This window comes from Poecilia formosa, unplaced genomic scaffold (assembly GCF_000485575.1).
Source record: "Poecilia formosa unplaced genomic scaffold, Poecilia_formosa-5.1.2 Scaffold35, whole genome shotgun sequence".
In the NCBI taxonomy this organism is placed as follows: domain Eukaryota; kingdom Metazoa; phylum Chordata; class Actinopteri; order Cyprinodontiformes; family Poeciliidae; genus Poecilia; species Poecilia formosa.
In genome coordinates, this window is record NW_006799974.1 from 2,413,670 (window position 1) to 2,430,805 (window position 17,136).

A 17,136-nucleotide genomic window follows, 5' to 3' on the forward strand; every position below is an offset into this window, starting at 1 on the left:
AAAGAAAACTAAAGTTAAATTATGTTGCTGATAATTTTAGTGTCGCTTTGTAGTGGGAACTGAATCAAATTACTCCTTGACCAAACTGAGAAACTGCTAAAACGTGCGTTTGTTATTATATGATTTTTAGCCAAAGTTATTAAGAACCTCTTGCTGGATGTTGCAGACCTCTGCTCTAGACAATAATGTACACATAAAAATGAACACAATATGGATACACTATGAGCATATTCAACCCAGAAGAAAAAAGGATCAAACTCAAACAAAACCCAAATACCTACAGAATGTGGGAATTACTAAATTAAAGCCATGTTGGCATATTGTTGAGCTTACTGTACGCTTCATGGCCCGGTCTATGCCTTGTAAATCTACCCTAAACTCTTGAAAAGAGTTTTCTTAACATTCTTTCAACGTTGTTTATTGCACCTTGTTTTTAAACCAAACTTTTTCCTTCCATTCAACTTTCTATCAATGGTCTCTGTTCCTCTTATGTGAATGATTAAAAATCATGTTAAATTCATTTTACTGACCTTAATCAAGACTTCAATTTTGCTGTTTTTGTTGGCAATAAGCTACATCAGTAGCAGTAACAGAAATAAAAGCTTGAAATGTATTGTGTTATTAATAGAGATTTCCTATTTTAATTTGAAAAAACTGATGAAAGGATATTTTAGATCTGGATATAAAGGGACACATGCCTTTTTGTACATTTGCTGGTAATTTTAGCAACACTAGAGTGACTCTAGTTTAATCAGTTAATTATAGTACAAATGCACACCACACAGCTGTGGTAAATGTGGGGAAGCTAACGCATGCCAATGCATTTCCAATGCTGTGTAATGAAAATGATGTAAGTCCCAGTGTTAAAATGTGAGACTGGTCTGTGTTTGTTGTTGCTGCTGCTTTCACATGTTGGGAGCAGCAGCGCGGCACCTGATAAGTGATCACTTATCACCGGCACCTGATAAGTGATCACATCTGGGCGACACCCTCTGCTTTGCTCCGATTCATCTGCTTTCCTTCTTGTCCCACAGCTACAGATGAATACAGATGCTGTTTGTGTTTTTGAGAGCAGTCTGTGTTTTCAGAGAGATAAAGCGTGACAACCAGGTACAATGTGCTCCTGCCACATGCCTGTCTGCTCTTAACCTCCAAACTAAACACAACACCTCCCGCCTGCCTGGAAACTTCCTGACCGATAATGAGGTGACACATTTTGGTCAGGTCTTATGGTACAAACACCGTGTCGATCCGACCAGTTGCCTTCCAGTCCCACAGCCCAATTATTTTGTCTGTGAACAAACTCGTACTTCCTCTGGGCAACAGAGCTGCATAGTTTAACTTATGACAGAACAATGTTGGAGCTCCACCGTCTCATTGTTTCTGCCAGGAGGGCCTCTTGGAGGTGGATAAGAAAAAACAACATATCAGGACTGAATGAAGAATGAAGGGGCTTGGGAAAAAAAGGGGGAAAAACATGAGAAGGCTTCTGGTAAGAAGAAAAGAAAAACAAAAACAAGCAGTGGTGTGCACAGATATTCTAGGGTGCAGGTGATTAAGTGGGAAATAAGGCAACTTGTGCCACAAGTGTGATTTTGTTCTTTTACAGGAACAGCTATAATGTAATATCTATAAATCTATTTAAAATCAATAGCCATATGTTATTGTTTGGCGTCAGATGGTGCACTATTAAAAAACAAAAAAGATTTCAGAAGGATTCTTTTTTGTACAGAAGAAACATAGCAGGTACTCTAGCACCTCCTAGTGCCTATCTGCGTACGTTTCTGGCAATAAACGCTTGACACATGTTGAAGGTGTCATGAAACTCAGTTTAATATCTCAATTAAAGCAGAGAAAATACAACTTTTCCAATGATATAAAAATAGTCAAACAGTAAAAAGCAACCCAAGTCTGAAATATTTACACCTGCTTACATTCAAAATGTTTTATTTTTTTTTAGCATAATCAAAATCAAGCTTTCCAAAAACACCTACTTCCCTATGAGCTTAGCATAAGTGTGCCCTTCATCAAATATCACAGTGTCAGAAAGAAAACAAGTGAAAATGTAAACAATGTTCTGCCTACAGAGGAAACAGCTTCAAATTGTAACTTAAGTGCGCTACATCATCTCATTATCCAGTAAAATTCACAGAAAAAAAAAAGGTCCAGTTAAAACCTAAAAGCTGCTGTTGCTGGCGCCAGTGTTTACTGCCGGGGCAGTCCGACCCCCCGCTGGGTGTCACAGCCCAACACCTCCAGGCGGAGGGCGATGTCGTTGACCCAGCCCCGTGGGTGGATACGGAGGTAGCGGGCGAACAAAGGAGGCTCGAAAACTGTGAAAACTTCCTCGTCCGGATCGTTGTTGCCTGTGAAGATCTGATGAGGAAAAGGAAGAGCAAGAAGTCAGGAAACAGCACAGAAAGATGGCATTTATCATGTCAGTGCATGCAGTTCCTCAGAAAAATACTCTCAGCTCTTGAAGTTTCTCACATTTTGTCTCATTACAAACAGAACAGAAAAGCATAAAGCAGAGAAACATTGTGAAACTGAAGGAAAATGATGAAGCTGCACATTGTTTGTAACAATGTTTGTAACACTTTTGTCTTCTTTCTTTCTTTTCTTCTTTGGGAAATAGCTCAAACTTAAACAGATTGGATGGAAATTGTATTTGAACACACAATTTTCAAGTCCCAGCACATATTTTCTATTTGATCTGGGTCTGGACTCTAACACATGAAGACCTTGTGATGTAAAAAAAGAAAAAAAAAAAAAGAAAAAAAGCATTGTATTTCTTAGGCTTGTTGTCCAGGTGGAAGATGAGATGTGACATTTTAGTTTTCCACCACAAATAGTAATTTGCACGCAGAGCAAAGTATTCAATTTTAGCATCTTCTTTCACATGCTGGCTGTTTGCCCTGCATGACCTCTCTTCACACGTTTCAAATTTAAATCCATGTATAATTTTCCTTCCACTCCACTACTTTGTGTTTGTCTAAAATCCCAATGAAATGCAAAATGTTTCTGCTTGTAAACCTGTAAAAGTTGCTGTGGTATTAATACTTTTACATGACACTGTAAAAGTAAATTTAATCCCAAAGACCAAAACATGTGGAAACAGTCTGTAGTTTTACTTTTGCCAGCCATCCATAGATGTAGTTCAAAGTTTTCCAAGACCCAGACTAGCGCTGCCAAAAAAACTCGGTTGACTCATCTACCTGGCAGTCTCAGCTCTGATTCACTGAATAACTGAATAAATATTAGAAACCTGCAGAGTCTGCCTGGCAGCTGTGACGCAGGCCTGAGTCTAAATGGAAACCGTTTGTGATTTTTTTTGCATACCTTTTCTCTCTGGGAGCTCTCCTCCGAAACGCTGCTCCAGGAATGTCGGTCCTGACTGAATGTGACCGAAAACTCTGTTACCATCATCTGGGTCAGCAACGACCGTGCGCCTTGCGTGATGATGCCTGTGATCCGTTTGACCTTCCCCAAATCCACCTGCAGCCACTCGTGGGGGTTGTTGTTCTGAGGCAAACAAGATTTTGAAGCATCTTCAGATTTCAAGAGGATATTCACTGTGTAGCTCAGTATATGATCAACAAAAGTTGGCTTTTTCACAAGAAATTATAAAAAAAAATGCAATGACTTTCCACAATCAATGAAACCATAAGTTTTGTTCCTGAGCATTCTTGGTAAAATACTTTCCTGACATTGGTTTGTGGCTTTAAATTTAAGTTCTCCTGAATTATGTAGTGGGATAATGATCCAAATCATAATAAAAAGTCCAGTGACTAATGGGTCAACAAAACAAAAGGAAGGTTTTAAGATGGCCTAATCCAAGTCTGGAGATACATTTTATTAAGAAGCAGTGGTATGAACTTAAAAAAACAAGTTGTTTAATCTGGAAAACACTCTTCTGGGACAAATGATTGTCCCAGAAGAGTGGGACAAAACCCGTTAGTTATTACAAACACTTTATGGCAGCTGGTGCCCCGGATGGCACACACAATTATTGGGGTGACTACTTTTTCATATAGGTCCTGATTGGTTAAGATATGATAAAATGAATTTTGTATTTACTTGGGTTGTCTTGGCTTGATATAAAATTTGTTTTGATTGTTGGAAACATGTTGACAAAAAAGGCAAAAAAAGAAGAAACACTTCTCCATATTCCTGCACAAACTTCAGAAAGATTAATATACATATCTTCACTTAACTAGTATTGTATAATTGTTTGTCTTGAAATATGTAAAAGATTTTGCTCACTTATATATCTTAAAAAAAAAACATCAACAAACTAATGTCTTCTTAACTTTAGAACATGGTTGTTGAGAAACCGAAACATAGAAAAACAATGTTTCACCCATGCATCATTTATTCTGCTACTCTTTACTGGCACGATGTGGAAACCGGTTGTGGGCAAAAGTTTCAACTTCAGTTCCTTCATTGTTGAAATTCTTTTGGTTTTATGCAACATTTTGCTGTTTGTTCATCTTATCCTAGAATTATCTTATAACCAAAGGTCGGCACCCAGAGATTGACCTCTGTTGTTCTCCGGTGCTACAGCAGCTCAACGACCTGCCACGAGGACAAGTCACACGCCTGCAGTTCACTTCTGGAAAGTGTTAAAACGATAAGCTGAAGAGGAAAGGAAAGAGAAGCTGAAGCCAAACATGATAACGGAGTGTGAAGAGAGAATCAGTGAAGCTTTGCGAGCTTCACTGCTTCTTTGCCACCTGATGGAGACCAAATATCACTGATAATGCAGACGAAAGGTTATTGAGTGTTTTCATTAATTAATTTCTTTATGCAGTGTGCAGTCGGCATGCTAATCAGTATATATACTTATACTTGCAAAAAGGTGAACACACCTTTGGCCTCCAGGCGTTGGCTCCACCGCTCTGGTGCAGGCGTGCGAGGAAGGGGTACCAGCTTCGCAGGAAAGACGACTGAAACGATGAGGCGCTAAAGCTGCTGTCATTAATGCTCCCCCTTTCAAGTCCCAAAGGCAGAGAGCAGCCTGCTCACGCACACACACACACACACACACACACACACACACATAAAACATACAGTCTGAGTCATTTCTCACTTTCTGCAAGTGCTAAAAAAAAGTTGAATCAACTCACTGTTCAGATCGCATCCCAGCAGCTCCAGTCGGAGAGCGGGTTTCTGCTTGAAGTCGTGTGGATGAATCCTGATGTAGCGAGCCACTAATGGTGGAGAGAATCTGTTTTCCTTTGTCTTGGAGCTGTCCAGGTTGCCACGAAACTTCTGCAGCACAATCAGAGTAGTTTGGGATTTTTCATTGTAGTCTAATTTTATTTCGTTGTGACGTTCTGATTGTCTAATTCAGTTAGCTTTCATTAGTTTTTACGGTGGGTTTGTTAGTTTTTTATTAATAATAAGTAGTGTAAATATTAGTTTCAGTTTAGTTTCTATTAGTTATGTTAGTAGTTTTAGTTTTTTCACACTTTGGTTAATTTTTAGGTGGAGAATTAATTAATGCTAATTTTTAGCATCAAAACGCTGGGTTCCAACCGACAGGCACACTTTGGCATGCCCCGGTTAAATTTCTTCAGGAATTTTCTAGTTTCAGCTTTTGTTATTTTGTTCGTTTTAGTTTACTATAACAACCTTGAACTGCAGCACAGTCAGACAGAGAACAGTTCAGACTAAAGGGACTATGAAGATTATTACATAGCTGTTTAGCCTTTGCTCTGATGTCTAAGGAACTATAGACGTACCCTGGTGTTAATGGAGCTGTTTCCCCTGTAAGTGGTCCAAGTCTCTTGGTCGAGGCTGTAGGACACTTTGAAGGTGGCGGTGTAGTGGTCCCTCAGCTTCGACCTCACCCCCTGTGTCTGGATGCCATGCAGTAGGGTGGGCCTCAGAAGATCAACCTGAAACCACAAATGATTTTACACTGAATGTTTCACAACAATACCTAAACTTTAGCTTCGTGTGTCAGGTGTAAATGCTCAGAACGTCTTACCTGTAACCATGACTTGTTGCCCTTTCCCATCCAGGCGTTGTAAAAACCAGTCATATCGAGTCTTGCCAGCCTTGGCTCCCAGTTACCTGGAAACAGAAACATAAACCAACGTAAAGACCATAACCCCATCGTACTTCCTGATGTTTGTATTTCATGAAGTGGAGGTATTTTCTTTAAATTGACTGAATATTGTGCTAATTCTTTTGGTACTTCCACATTAGAAAGCCTGTTGCAAATAAAAGAAAAACCTAGCTGGCCTTACCGCTGTGATCTGATGCTGTAATCTGGGAGTCTTCGATCCGCCCTGATTTCATTCCCAGAGGTAAAACACATCCTGCATGTCACAACATCGAAAGAAAAGTTCAGTATAATGTGTTCCTAAAATATGCAGTAAACACGTTTAAAGCAAACAACAGCATGCAGTATTTAAATTTCAGTTGTGAAATGCGTTTCAGCGTTTTGACCTTTTCTATAACTGATGAAACTTCTGATATTACCCTGAGCAATGAGGGGATTCTGGGATAACCCAGCTCTGAAATTAGAGTGGGCATTGATGAAGGCCATGATTCAAACATTGTACTGAAACACTCTGATTCATGTATTTAACTTATTGTTCCATTCTTTTTATTTCTAATAAATAAAAATGATTTTTTAAGTTAGTAATAAGCGTAAAACATTTATTACCATTTCCTGAACTAACTGTCCGGAACATATGGCTTATCAATTAAAATATTACACACTGTGATAAATAGGAAATCAGGCATTTATTCCTGATAAATGCCTCACTTATCAGGCATTTATCAGGAATGGTTTACAACTGATAGAAGTTTCCCAGAACATTTTTATTTTATCTAAACCTAATGAAAAAGACAGGACCTCAAGCAACAGGGATTTCTTTATTCTAGTTCGAGCAATTCTGGCAACTATGGTACAAACAGAACAATAGATGTCAACATAAAAATATCAAGGATTCACAAAAACTGATGACAAATCACCAGAACAATCAAAAAATGCTGAAGTTTGTGTCTCATTGAGTTTGGGGAGTTTTTCTTATAGATACGCACATCCCAGAAATCTTAATGCCCATCTGAGTCTAAACCCAGTAACACAGTTTGATTCAAAAACGTCCAATTCAATTAGTACTTCTGTCAGTAGGACACGTGTGCACCTACTTGGATCATAGACCAAGAGTTTGGCTCTCATCCCAGCCAGCTGGTATTCGCCGATGGTGCACTCCACTAACCATGTCCCAACCATCGGGGGTTTCATCTCCACCGTCCCAAAAACACCTTCAGGAATGAGAACAGAGCAATGAGTGAGACAGAGAAAGTTCATGTTACATAGAAATGTATTTATTTCTAAATAATTAATTAATCTTGATTATTAGTTTTTACAGATCAGATGTTTTAATGTTTTTTTTTCTTTAGACTTTGGTTGATTTTATGCCACTGTTTATTCATAAGTTGGCATTCAGTGCTTGCCAAAATTGTTTACAACAGTTTGGGTGGTTTGGACGGCAGCAAGAGTCTGCAACATCAAAACAACCGCAGTAAGTGCAGTACAGGTGCACCACAAGGTTGGTTGGTGCCTATATCCAGAAGTCATTGGGCATGTGGTTGGGTACAGTCTGGACAGGACGCCTGTCCATCAGAGGCAAAAAGTCCAAATAACCAAAGGACAATTTAGAGAGACCAGTTAACCTTACTGTCAGGATGGGAGGATGTTGGAGTCCCTAGAGAGAACCCACACATGCAACAGAACTCCAGACTATCACTATTGATCATAAAAAGACATCAATAAAGTTTGGCCCCCTTCTAGGGAAAGTATGGATACAAATGTGTGTTTGAGTGTGTGTTTTTACCTGGAAACAGGTTGAAGACACCCATACGATGTTCTTGTTTACCATGGACAGTGAAAGGCAAACCATGGAAGTGAACTGCATGGTACTCTTTGTCGCCTCCAACATTAAGAAGGTGCCACCTCACCGGCTGATGCTGGGCCACAACCAAACCAGGAAGAGTCTCGGCCACATAGCCATTTATGGCTAAGGAAAAATATTCATTGCCTTCGTTAGTGGACGCATTGCAGAGCAGAAAAAGCAAGCTTTACAAGAAACACAATGAGTCACCTGCAAACTTATTGCTGGTGTGGTACCATGGATCCTGTGTGTTGGCCTGACAGGGGGGAGAGCAGTGCTTCAGCAGGTTCTCCTCATGGTACCAGCTTTTAGTTTCATCAAAGGTATGGAAGAGCAGGGAGAAATCCTGGATGTCTGGATGCATTTTGAGGTTATTCTGCCATCTGTTAGTCTGCAATGTTCCAGACTTACAGATCACAAGTGGACCAACCAGACCAGAGTGAAGGTCCCTCTCCTGTATGAGACAAAGAAATTGAGCGAGGATGTTTGCTACATGAATCAGTTTTTGAATGTGTAAGTAACAGAGCAGCAGACCTTGTCCACAGTGGAGTAGTAAGCTCCAGTCTTGCAGTTAAACTCAGGATCAGAGGGACCTTGATACTTGCTAATTTTCCAGTTGTACGTCCGGGTCTGTCCTGGAGGAACAGGTTCTCCAGGAATATCAGAGGATGCACTGCTCTCTGCAGGGCTAAGATGCTGGCTGCGGTCATACACTCCATGAAGATGAAGGGAGTAGGGTCTCTTGGCGTTGTTCTTAAAGGTCACCTGAGTTAGGACACGGCATAGATGAGAAACATTAGATTTGACTTCATAATCAGATGTATTTATATTCCGGTCATTAACAAAGTTTATCTATTTTCTATGACAGATCAGAAGAAAGCAGGAAGGAAGAGGAAAAACTTTTCTTGTGCTTCTTTCCTTACAGAGGAAGAAACTCACTGTGAGGAGATCGTTAACTTCAGTTCTGATGACAGGTCCCAGGATTCCCAAGTGTTCCTCAAGCTCTGTTCTGTTGATGAGCTGCTTGAAGTCTTTATTCACATAAGCGCGATACACCACCTTCGTATAACTAGGAAGGAACTTCCTCATCCCCCGACGCATCTCTCTGATTTGAGGAAAATCAATTATTAAGAGCTGATGTTTCAGCGAGTTAGAAGAATCACTGTGTCTCCTCTCTTGTAGAACCACCTTTCACAGAAACTTCATTTACAAGTCCGCAAAGTTATGTCTCTACTAGATTAACAATTCCAGACACTCATACACTACTTTCCAAAAATAGCCCAAGTTTGGTCAGATTTTTATTCCCACCTGGGTTTAATGACTTGATGTGGTGTTTTGATGCCATAATCCCATGTGATTTCATCTGCGGCGATGTAGTAATTACGGGGTTTGGTTTCTCCAGAGCGCGGACCAATTAAACCCGTGCCAAATACTTCTGATGAACTGTTCACCTGTTGAAACAGTTAAACATTTATTTATAGTAGTAAAGCAGAAAGTTTGGAATGTCCTGAATAAGACAAAAACTAAACGTGTACCTCATTGTTGTAGTCATCATACTCAAAGGACAGATTGACCTCTGTTGTGTTGCCATCAGTGAAGTTGTATTCAAGATCCAATAGATCGTCTAAAAGACCCTCAGATTCAGAATAGATGTAGTTTTCACCCATCTCCTCCACTGGAGAAATTAAGTTTTCAGAGCGGACCTGTTGACTTTCTGATGCGTCACCATTTGGTGTGATGTCATTGTTCTCTGTCCAGTTCCCGCCTGCCTCTCGTTTCTGTCTCCCACCTCTGTTTTCTTCTGCATTAGTCAGATTTTCAGGAGTTGTCCAGCCACCATCTCTCTCTAATTCTTCCAGGACATCTTCTGGGATCCTCGCATCTGAGGGAACTTGTTCCCTTTTCACTGACGCCACCTGCACTCTCTTCAGCTGACACAGGCCATGTTCATCTTCGCCCAAAGTTGCATTTTGACCAGTAGTGTTGTTGGCGACAGGTTTTTTGCACACCCGAACCAACATTGTGCCATTCTGAGGTTTAATGCCCCTCGTTTGCCAAAATGCGTTGTCAATAAATTCAGAGATATCTTCATAGTCATTGCGGTCGACCAGAGAAAAGTCTCTGCAGACGCGGACAGTGTAGCGGATGGTCATTCCCCGACTTCTAAGCTTGCTGTCAAAGGCACTTATCTCCCACTCACCTGGAAGACAAAGTCAGGATGTAGTGCTATGCAGCAGTGTTCAGACCTTAAACTTTCTTTTTACATTTTTTACATTTTTTCACATTCCAACCAATAATTTGATGTACTTTACTAGGATTTTACGTAAAACAACCATGAGCTCATGACTGTGAAGTGAAAGGAAAGAATAGATGGTTTTCATTGATAGCAAAATGAAGAGGTTTATTAAGGACTCTGGAGGAGCTGCAGAGATCCACAGCTCAGGTGTGAGGATCTGTCAATTGGACAGAAATTATTTGTGCACCTCACAAATCTGGACTTTATGGAGATGAAGCTTTCTGTTTAAAGAATGAAAGTGAAAATTGAAGCAGGACGCAGGCCACTCTTTGTGAAATCATAGGTCCAAGCTATTTTCAGTAAGAAATGCATCCGGAATCACCGAACGGCAACTCCCAGCACTTCAGATCACCAATTATCACCAATTAAACTAGAATCTCTGTCCACCCACTTATTAAGATGATAAAATCAATCCAGACATTCAGCTTTGAACCGTAAACCAATGAGCGAACATGTTCATGTTAGGAACTGGGTGTAAACGTGAGCTTTTCCCTCACCGATCACTTCTGTCACCATGGGAACAGTTACAGCCGTCATGGGGAAGAGGGTGAGAACAGACTGGTAGAGGCCTTGGTACTGAAACAGGTTTCCGGTGAAATAGACGGAGAGGAATTCGCTCTGGGTTCCCACGTTGGCCACGTGCCAGAAGGGGACGTCCCTCTGACACATGACAAACTGACGCCCGCTAAACATGGTGCCGTTTACACCTGGAGGGGGAGGCACATTCAAAGTACACGACTTTGTTTTCACTAACAATGGTGGAAACAGATCAAATAAAAAACAAATGCAAACATGTGGAACTCACTGTAGATGACATTGGAGTCATAGAAGTCAGGGTCTGTGGTGTTGTAGGAGCTTTGAGTTGACCTCTTCATGTTTTCCTTAAAGTACCAACTTCTGTTCTCGTCAAACACAGCAAATATGAGACTTAGTTCCTGGTCGGGGTCCATCTGCAAGGAATGAAGAAACAAAAAAAGCGTTACAGCCAATAGTAGACAGTAAGGACAGTACGTGTCTGACGCGTTTTTCATCTCACCAGACTTCCACTGTTGTGATTAGTGTCGTGCTTGCAGATGAGTAGGGTCCCGACCAACCCAGAGGCCAGGTCCTGCTCTGGGGAGATGGTGCTTTGATACAGCTGAGTCAGGCACTGGGGGTCTCCATCCAAGGGTCCATCATCTGAAGTTAGCTTCCAAGTGTAGCCCAACGTCCCGTTGGGTGGAACTCCCAATGTACGCAGGTCATACCCGGCAGCTGTTTAGAGAGATTTGAGCAGGCTGAAGAAAAGCTGATGCTAATGAGAAGATCTTCAGAGATTTGTGAGGTTCTTGCTAATTTTACTGAACTGTTCAGGATTTTACATGAAAGACGAATGCATAGGTGAAGCGGAAGTAGAATAATACGTAGTTACTGAAAAAATATATTTTAAATAAAAATTTGAAAGATTTTATTTTATTTTTTTGCTTTTGAATTCAAGAGCCCTTTATTTTAATATAAATTTTGTCATAAAAAACTGCCTTTGGAAGTAAATAATATGTAGTGATATCCTTTCTTAGATATTTTAAATGATCAAAACTTTATTCAGAGTTAAGCTTTTTGATTGGCGTTCACCTGTTTATTTTATGAGTAAATATTTATGCATGTATAAACCAGACAGTCATGGATTAGCAGAAACAGGTGAATAATATACAAATTTACAGAATAGAATCATCTGCCAGTAACTACGATTGACTACTAAAATAAACAGATATCTACTTACCATTAATGAATATGGACATGGTCATATGATTTGTTAAATGCAATATCATGAAAGCAAAAACAAGTTACAAATGAAAAGACAGGGAGCTCAAAGAGATATTATTTTAACAGGAATTAGCAGTTAAAATTATTTTACTGAAATTTGGGGACAGATTTAATTTAGAGCTCACTGGTTTATGGTATAAAATCAAAATAAATCCCATCCCGTGCGTGGATGACAACATTGACAACATTGATAAACTTCAGAGAACATGAATCTTTTAGCAAACACAGATAAATAACATTTTTAAAATGATATTTCCGCTCTTATTGCACATCTGATTGTCTCCATTGAAGTACTGTGTTGTAACTAGTCTATCTTTTTTAATGTTCAATGTACATGCAATGCATATTATTGTTATTATTGTTGTTAATATTGTTTTTTAGGTATTGTTTGCTTTAACACTTTAACTTTTGGTGCAAACATTTATATATCTTGCTTCTGTTGCACCTGAATTGTGCACAATAAAGGCTGCTTCTATTCTATTCTATTCTATTCTATTCTATTCTATTCTATTCTATTCTATTCTATTCTATTCTATTCTTTTCTAATTTCACCCTCGATGTACCCCTGTGGGAAAGTGCCACTCTGGTGGTTTCTGTGCTTGCAGCAAAATCACACTTCCTCCTTTTCCCTGTTGCGTTGCTGCTAACACAAACTTGCATCAGCACCATGCGGGCATCCAGAGCCTGAGGACATCTCTTTTATTCTCCACAAACACAGTGAATGCAGATTTATTCAGGGCGTAGGCTTACCATCAGCGTATCCCGGTCCTGGAACGATCTTGGTAAGGCCATTAGTGTAAATATTGAAAGGGCGACTGGCTAAGTTTCTAAAATAAATCTGGAAAAAATAAACAAAAGGTGGATAAATAAAAAAAAAAAAAAGAAAAATCCCAAACAGAGCAGATTGTTACCATGCACTTATCAGACTTTCAAACAACTCACATGGATTTCATCATTGACTCTTCCTTTCAGTAGGGGACCCAGCAGGGTCCGAGAGGGATTCTTCCTCACAGTGAAGGATGGATCTGCGTACTCAACATACACAACCTTCTTATATGTGTAGCCAAGGTGATGGGGAGAAGCAGGCAAATATCTGGACTGTAATTCACTGGTAAGAAGAAAAAGAAGGGAAACAATTTGCTTAGCAACAAAATACTTATGCTTTTCCCTTTTTCCTTCCACATTTCCTCACCTGTCTGTGGGTTTCAGATGAGGAGCGTAGTTCCAGGTGACTTCCTCAGCAGCAATATAGTGGATGAACGGGCGACTCGGTCCTCCGCCGGATCTGGGTTGGACTTGTGGCTTTGGTATTTCTTCTATGTTGAACACATATTCTGAGCTTTCGTCATAGATGATATCATGTTCCTTAACTTTGCGCACTTCCTTGGTGACGGGTTCCGGGCATTTCTCCACCGTAAACAATGCATTCATGCCATCTATGAAACAGTTAATGTTGGTTATTCCAAACTTAAGGAGTTGTTGTTATATTCTAATAAGGTAAACTGATTTTTTATTTTATTTTTTTTACCATATCGATGAGCGTGGATCTGACAGCTGATGAGGAACTGGCCCATGGTTGCCGGTCTCATTTCTGCAGTGATGAATGTCATTGGAGTCACTTCCACTGTGACTTTACGATGGGTCAGTACCTGGAAATAAACAATTTATAGTACATAGATTTCATTTAGATATTAGACTCAACTAACTGTTTGGATAAAAACTTTAGACAAAAGGATAAAAAACTACTTTCTAGACAACCTTTTAGCCAAATGTGTTTAAGCTTGAAATCACCTGTGAACCTCAAAAGTTCTGGAGCCCAAGCCGGATTTATGTAAAAAATTGCCGGATGTTTGTAGTTTTGATTTCTACAAATTTAAAAGCAAAATCCTGGCTAATGAATAAAGGATAATTTGTGTTGTACTAACCCTTTTTTAACCTTAAAAATATTTTTTTTGTATGTGAAAATGAGATATAAGAGATAGAAAAATGTCAGTCTGAATCAATTGCCTGTTCTTGCTGGCCAGATTTACTTAGTGGAAGTGGAAGAAAATAGATAGGTAGTTTTTTTTACCATATTTATTTACAATAAAAATTGGCGTATTGAGTATGTATTGCTTTGAACTGATGCCTCAGAATAAAATTTGGTGCAACATTTTCATAAAACTCAAATAACTTTTTTCTATTGGAGAAAAAGTTACATTTCTTCCTTCCATTTCACATTAAGTTTTCATAATATGTGAAAAAGCTTAGGTTTTTCCAAGGAACTATAAATGTAATTGTATATTGTCCAGGGAGCTGTCCATAGCAGGTCCAGGCTGTTCCAGGACTTCACCAGCCAATTCCAGGTCAGTAGTTCAAACATGACCTGGGATGACATTAAGTTGCCCCAGCAGGCTGACTTCTTTTGAACGAAAGCTAAGGAGGAGTTTATCATGCAGCATAATTTCTGTTTATAGATGCAATTAATCAATATCTGTTTGGAAATCCGTACATCATATTTAAACTTGCAAAATCTCTACAGATGCGTAAAAAAAAAGGGCACACAACATCAATAAGCAAGCATAGAGCATAGAGTTGTTTTCAGAGTTCTCCCGTTTATATGTGCAGCCAACAAAGATGCTGTTATGCTCTTGGATGAAGAAACACAATCTCACAGATAAAGGTCAGCCTTGTCTACTGACTTTGGCAATACCACGCAGTTCTCGACAGAAATGCCAGAAGGAGATCTGCTAGACCTCCAACACTGCAGACCTGAGGCATTTCCTGAGCGCCCTGCAGGCATCTTATCTGGCCGACGTCCCTGACCGGTCTGCTGTGACTGCCTCTTATCTGAAGTCTTTGTTTACCTGCAGTGTGTGATCCTGGAAGCGAATGGAGTGGATTTCTGGAGTAGTGCTCAACCCGATCATATGCCAAGACACCGGGTAATTACCCTGACACATTGTCAAACCTGCACATAGACAGAGACGGATTCAGTGTAATCACTGAGCAAAGCACTGAGCAAAGCATGCATGCATGCTTAACATTTCAGTATGCATGTATGCAGCAACGTCTTCTGCGGTGTGTTGGGCGGCTTACCAGGTAAAGTGGCGTTGATGTATCCATTGATGGTGTGGTATTCGTTCCTGCCATCGCTTCTCCTGAACTTCTCCCTGCTCATCCTCTCCTCCATCTCTCCATACCAGCTTTTAGTCTCATCGAACACGGCAAACAGAAGGACAAATGCTGGGAATCTCCTCTGGCCGTCCTCTGTGAAAGCACCTGATGCAGGATTTTAAAGTTAGGTGACTTACTTGGTGAAATATCCAGGTTTTAAATCTGAAATAAACCATTTGACTTCTTCCTGAACTACCAGCTCCTGTGAATGAATGTATTTTTATGACTCATTCCAGCAGCTCACTGACTTGGTTTGCAGATGAGCAGGGCGCCGATGAGTCCGGAGTTCATGTCTCGCACCGTGTCCACCTGGGAGGAGTACGAGTACGTGAGGCAGTCAGGGTCACTGATGGTCGGGCCGTCGCTGAAGCTGATGTCCCAGACGTACTCATAATATCCGCCGGGCTGGACGGCATCATCCTCCTTCTCCTGACCAGTGGTGGAGTCATCATATCCAGCTCCTGGAAAGAGAGGATATTCCATGAGTTGTTTTAGCTACCAAGGTGGATCAAAAGAGTAAAAGCTGCTCCCACTAAAAGCCTCAAGATATGAAAAAAAATTGAGGAAAGAAATGTCAGAAAGTAATTAAAGTTCTTTGGGAAGAGTGACTCACAGCAAAAACATTAATCAGACAAATGGACACCAAAACAGCTGAACATGTTCTTTTTTGTATTCAACAACTTTAACATGATCCACTCTTTAGTGTTGGTCTTTCAGATAAAATCCAAATAAAATGTGTCACATTTTCCAGTTGTGATGTGATAGAATATGAAAACAGCAAAGGCAGAATATGTCTGAATAGGCTAAACCCCGAACGTGACAAAAGCAGCTTTTCAGATTATAAAGTCAGTTATCGGAACCGAGCTGCTTGCAGGAAGTGATGGTTTGGGACGGTCAGCAGCATTAGAGTCTAATCCGGTGCTGTCTGTGAACGGGATTAACTATGAAGCGCCACACGTGGACACTAGATTCTCACAAGAGCCAGAGAGATGAGCAGTTTGGCTCCCGCAACCCGCAAAAGATCTGCACACATGAGATAATGGTGACCGTTGTTCTCTGTCACTTCTTGAGAATCAAGAGGGGTTTTTTTTATTTATTTTTTTTTTATAGGGGTTCCTGTTCATTGAAAGCATTTTTTCACAGTTTATTCATAATAATGTTATAAAAACTGCTTCATTCATTACATGTCAAGTTTAAAAAGGAAACTATGTAGTGACTCAAACTGTTAAATAATCCCACATGGTAATGCAACTCACTGAAACAGCAAGCGGTCAGTTTGCAGCTATTTCTGTCTGTGTTTTCCATTTCTTCATCTGCACTGCAACAGATCTTTAAGCCTTACCATGAGTCAAGCATCTGAGTCAATCTGTTGCTCATTATTTGACCAAGGAGAGGGGCATGCTGCTCACTAATGTGAGCAAACCATGTTGCTGCGTTCCAGGAGCAAAAAAAAAAAGATTAATGCTTACCTTCAGACTGCTTCCAGTAGGTGATCCCCACCGGGCTGATGCTGTAGGGACGAGACGCCAGGTTTTTGAAGTGGACCACCACCCTCTCCCCAGCCTGGGCCACAATCACTGGGCCCTGAATACCTGGCATCACACAACATCAGATGCTACAATTGTACATGATATGATGTTTGTTAATGTGAAAAAGTATGTTTATGCTAGATTCAGCGACAGCGGATGAAGGAGGAGGGACGATCTTCTTCATATTATTATTATTACTTATATTACTATAGTAGTATCATGTATTGTTTGAATGTATCAGGAGAAATAAGAAATATTTATGGATTGCAGCATTTATTGCTTTATAATTAATAACATATTTATGCTCTCTTGTCTCTTGATAAGAGTTTTCCTCCCTCATTTTTGGCTCCAAGCCTTCAAGTAATATCAGGCGTACATGATAATGTCAGTGGCAGTGTTTTAAAATATTTGACTTTTGGGAAATTATATATATATATATATA

General features: G+C 40.0%; 1 protein-coding gene across 2 annotated transcripts in view; it reads right to left on the reverse strand.

Moving 5' to 3' along the window:
• Positions 1 to 1,808: 1,808 nt before the first annotated feature.
• The window catches only part of f8 (coagulation factor VIII, procoagulant component), a 16,568-nt gene continuing 1,240 nt past the window's right edge, over positions 1,809 to 17,136 (reverse strand). Inside the window, exons 3-27 of one of the 2 annotated variants that reach the window (XM_016670553.1) lie at positions 16,635 to 16,757; positions 15,419 to 15,626; positions 15,088 to 15,275; positions 14,856 to 14,959; positions 13,538 to 13,658; positions 13,202 to 13,445; positions 12,952 to 13,117; positions 12,760 to 12,847; positions 11,243 to 11,460; positions 11,012 to 11,156; positions 10,704 to 10,913; positions 9,446 to 10,110; positions 9,219 to 9,361; positions 8,850 to 9,015; positions 8,445 to 8,675; positions 8,121 to 8,364; positions 7,854 to 8,036; positions 7,165 to 7,281; positions 6,255 to 6,326; positions 5,993 to 6,078; positions 5,745 to 5,900; positions 5,127 to 5,271; positions 4,869 to 5,017; positions 3,340 to 3,522; positions 1,809 to 2,376 (exon numbers count right to left, since the gene is read on the reverse strand). In XM_016670553.1, coding sequence (XP_016526039.1) covers positions 2,206 to 2,376; positions 3,340 to 3,522; positions 4,869 to 5,017; positions 5,127 to 5,271; positions 5,745 to 5,900; positions 5,993 to 6,078; positions 6,255 to 6,326; positions 7,165 to 7,281; positions 7,854 to 8,036; positions 8,121 to 8,364; positions 8,445 to 8,675; positions 8,850 to 9,015; positions 9,219 to 9,361; positions 9,446 to 10,110; positions 10,704 to 10,913; positions 11,012 to 11,156; positions 11,243 to 11,460; positions 12,760 to 12,847; positions 12,952 to 13,117; positions 13,202 to 13,445; positions 13,538 to 13,658; positions 14,856 to 14,959; positions 15,088 to 15,275; positions 15,419 to 15,626; positions 16,635 to 16,757 — 4,526 coding nt within the window. In that variant the 3' untranslated portion in view covers positions 1,809 to 2,205. Of the gene's footprint in view, positions 2,377 to 3,339; positions 3,523 to 4,868; positions 5,018 to 5,126; positions 5,272 to 5,744; positions 5,901 to 5,992; positions 6,079 to 6,254; positions 6,327 to 7,164; positions 7,282 to 7,853; positions 8,037 to 8,120; positions 8,365 to 8,444; positions 8,676 to 8,849; positions 9,016 to 9,218; positions 9,362 to 9,445; positions 10,111 to 10,703; positions 10,914 to 11,011; positions 11,157 to 11,242; positions 11,461 to 12,759; positions 12,848 to 12,951; positions 13,118 to 13,201; positions 13,446 to 13,537; positions 13,659 to 14,855; positions 14,960 to 15,087; positions 15,276 to 15,413; positions 15,627 to 16,634; positions 16,758 to 17,136 lie in introns of both variants that reach the window. The other variant, XM_007550373.2, reaches the window with a different exon arrangement.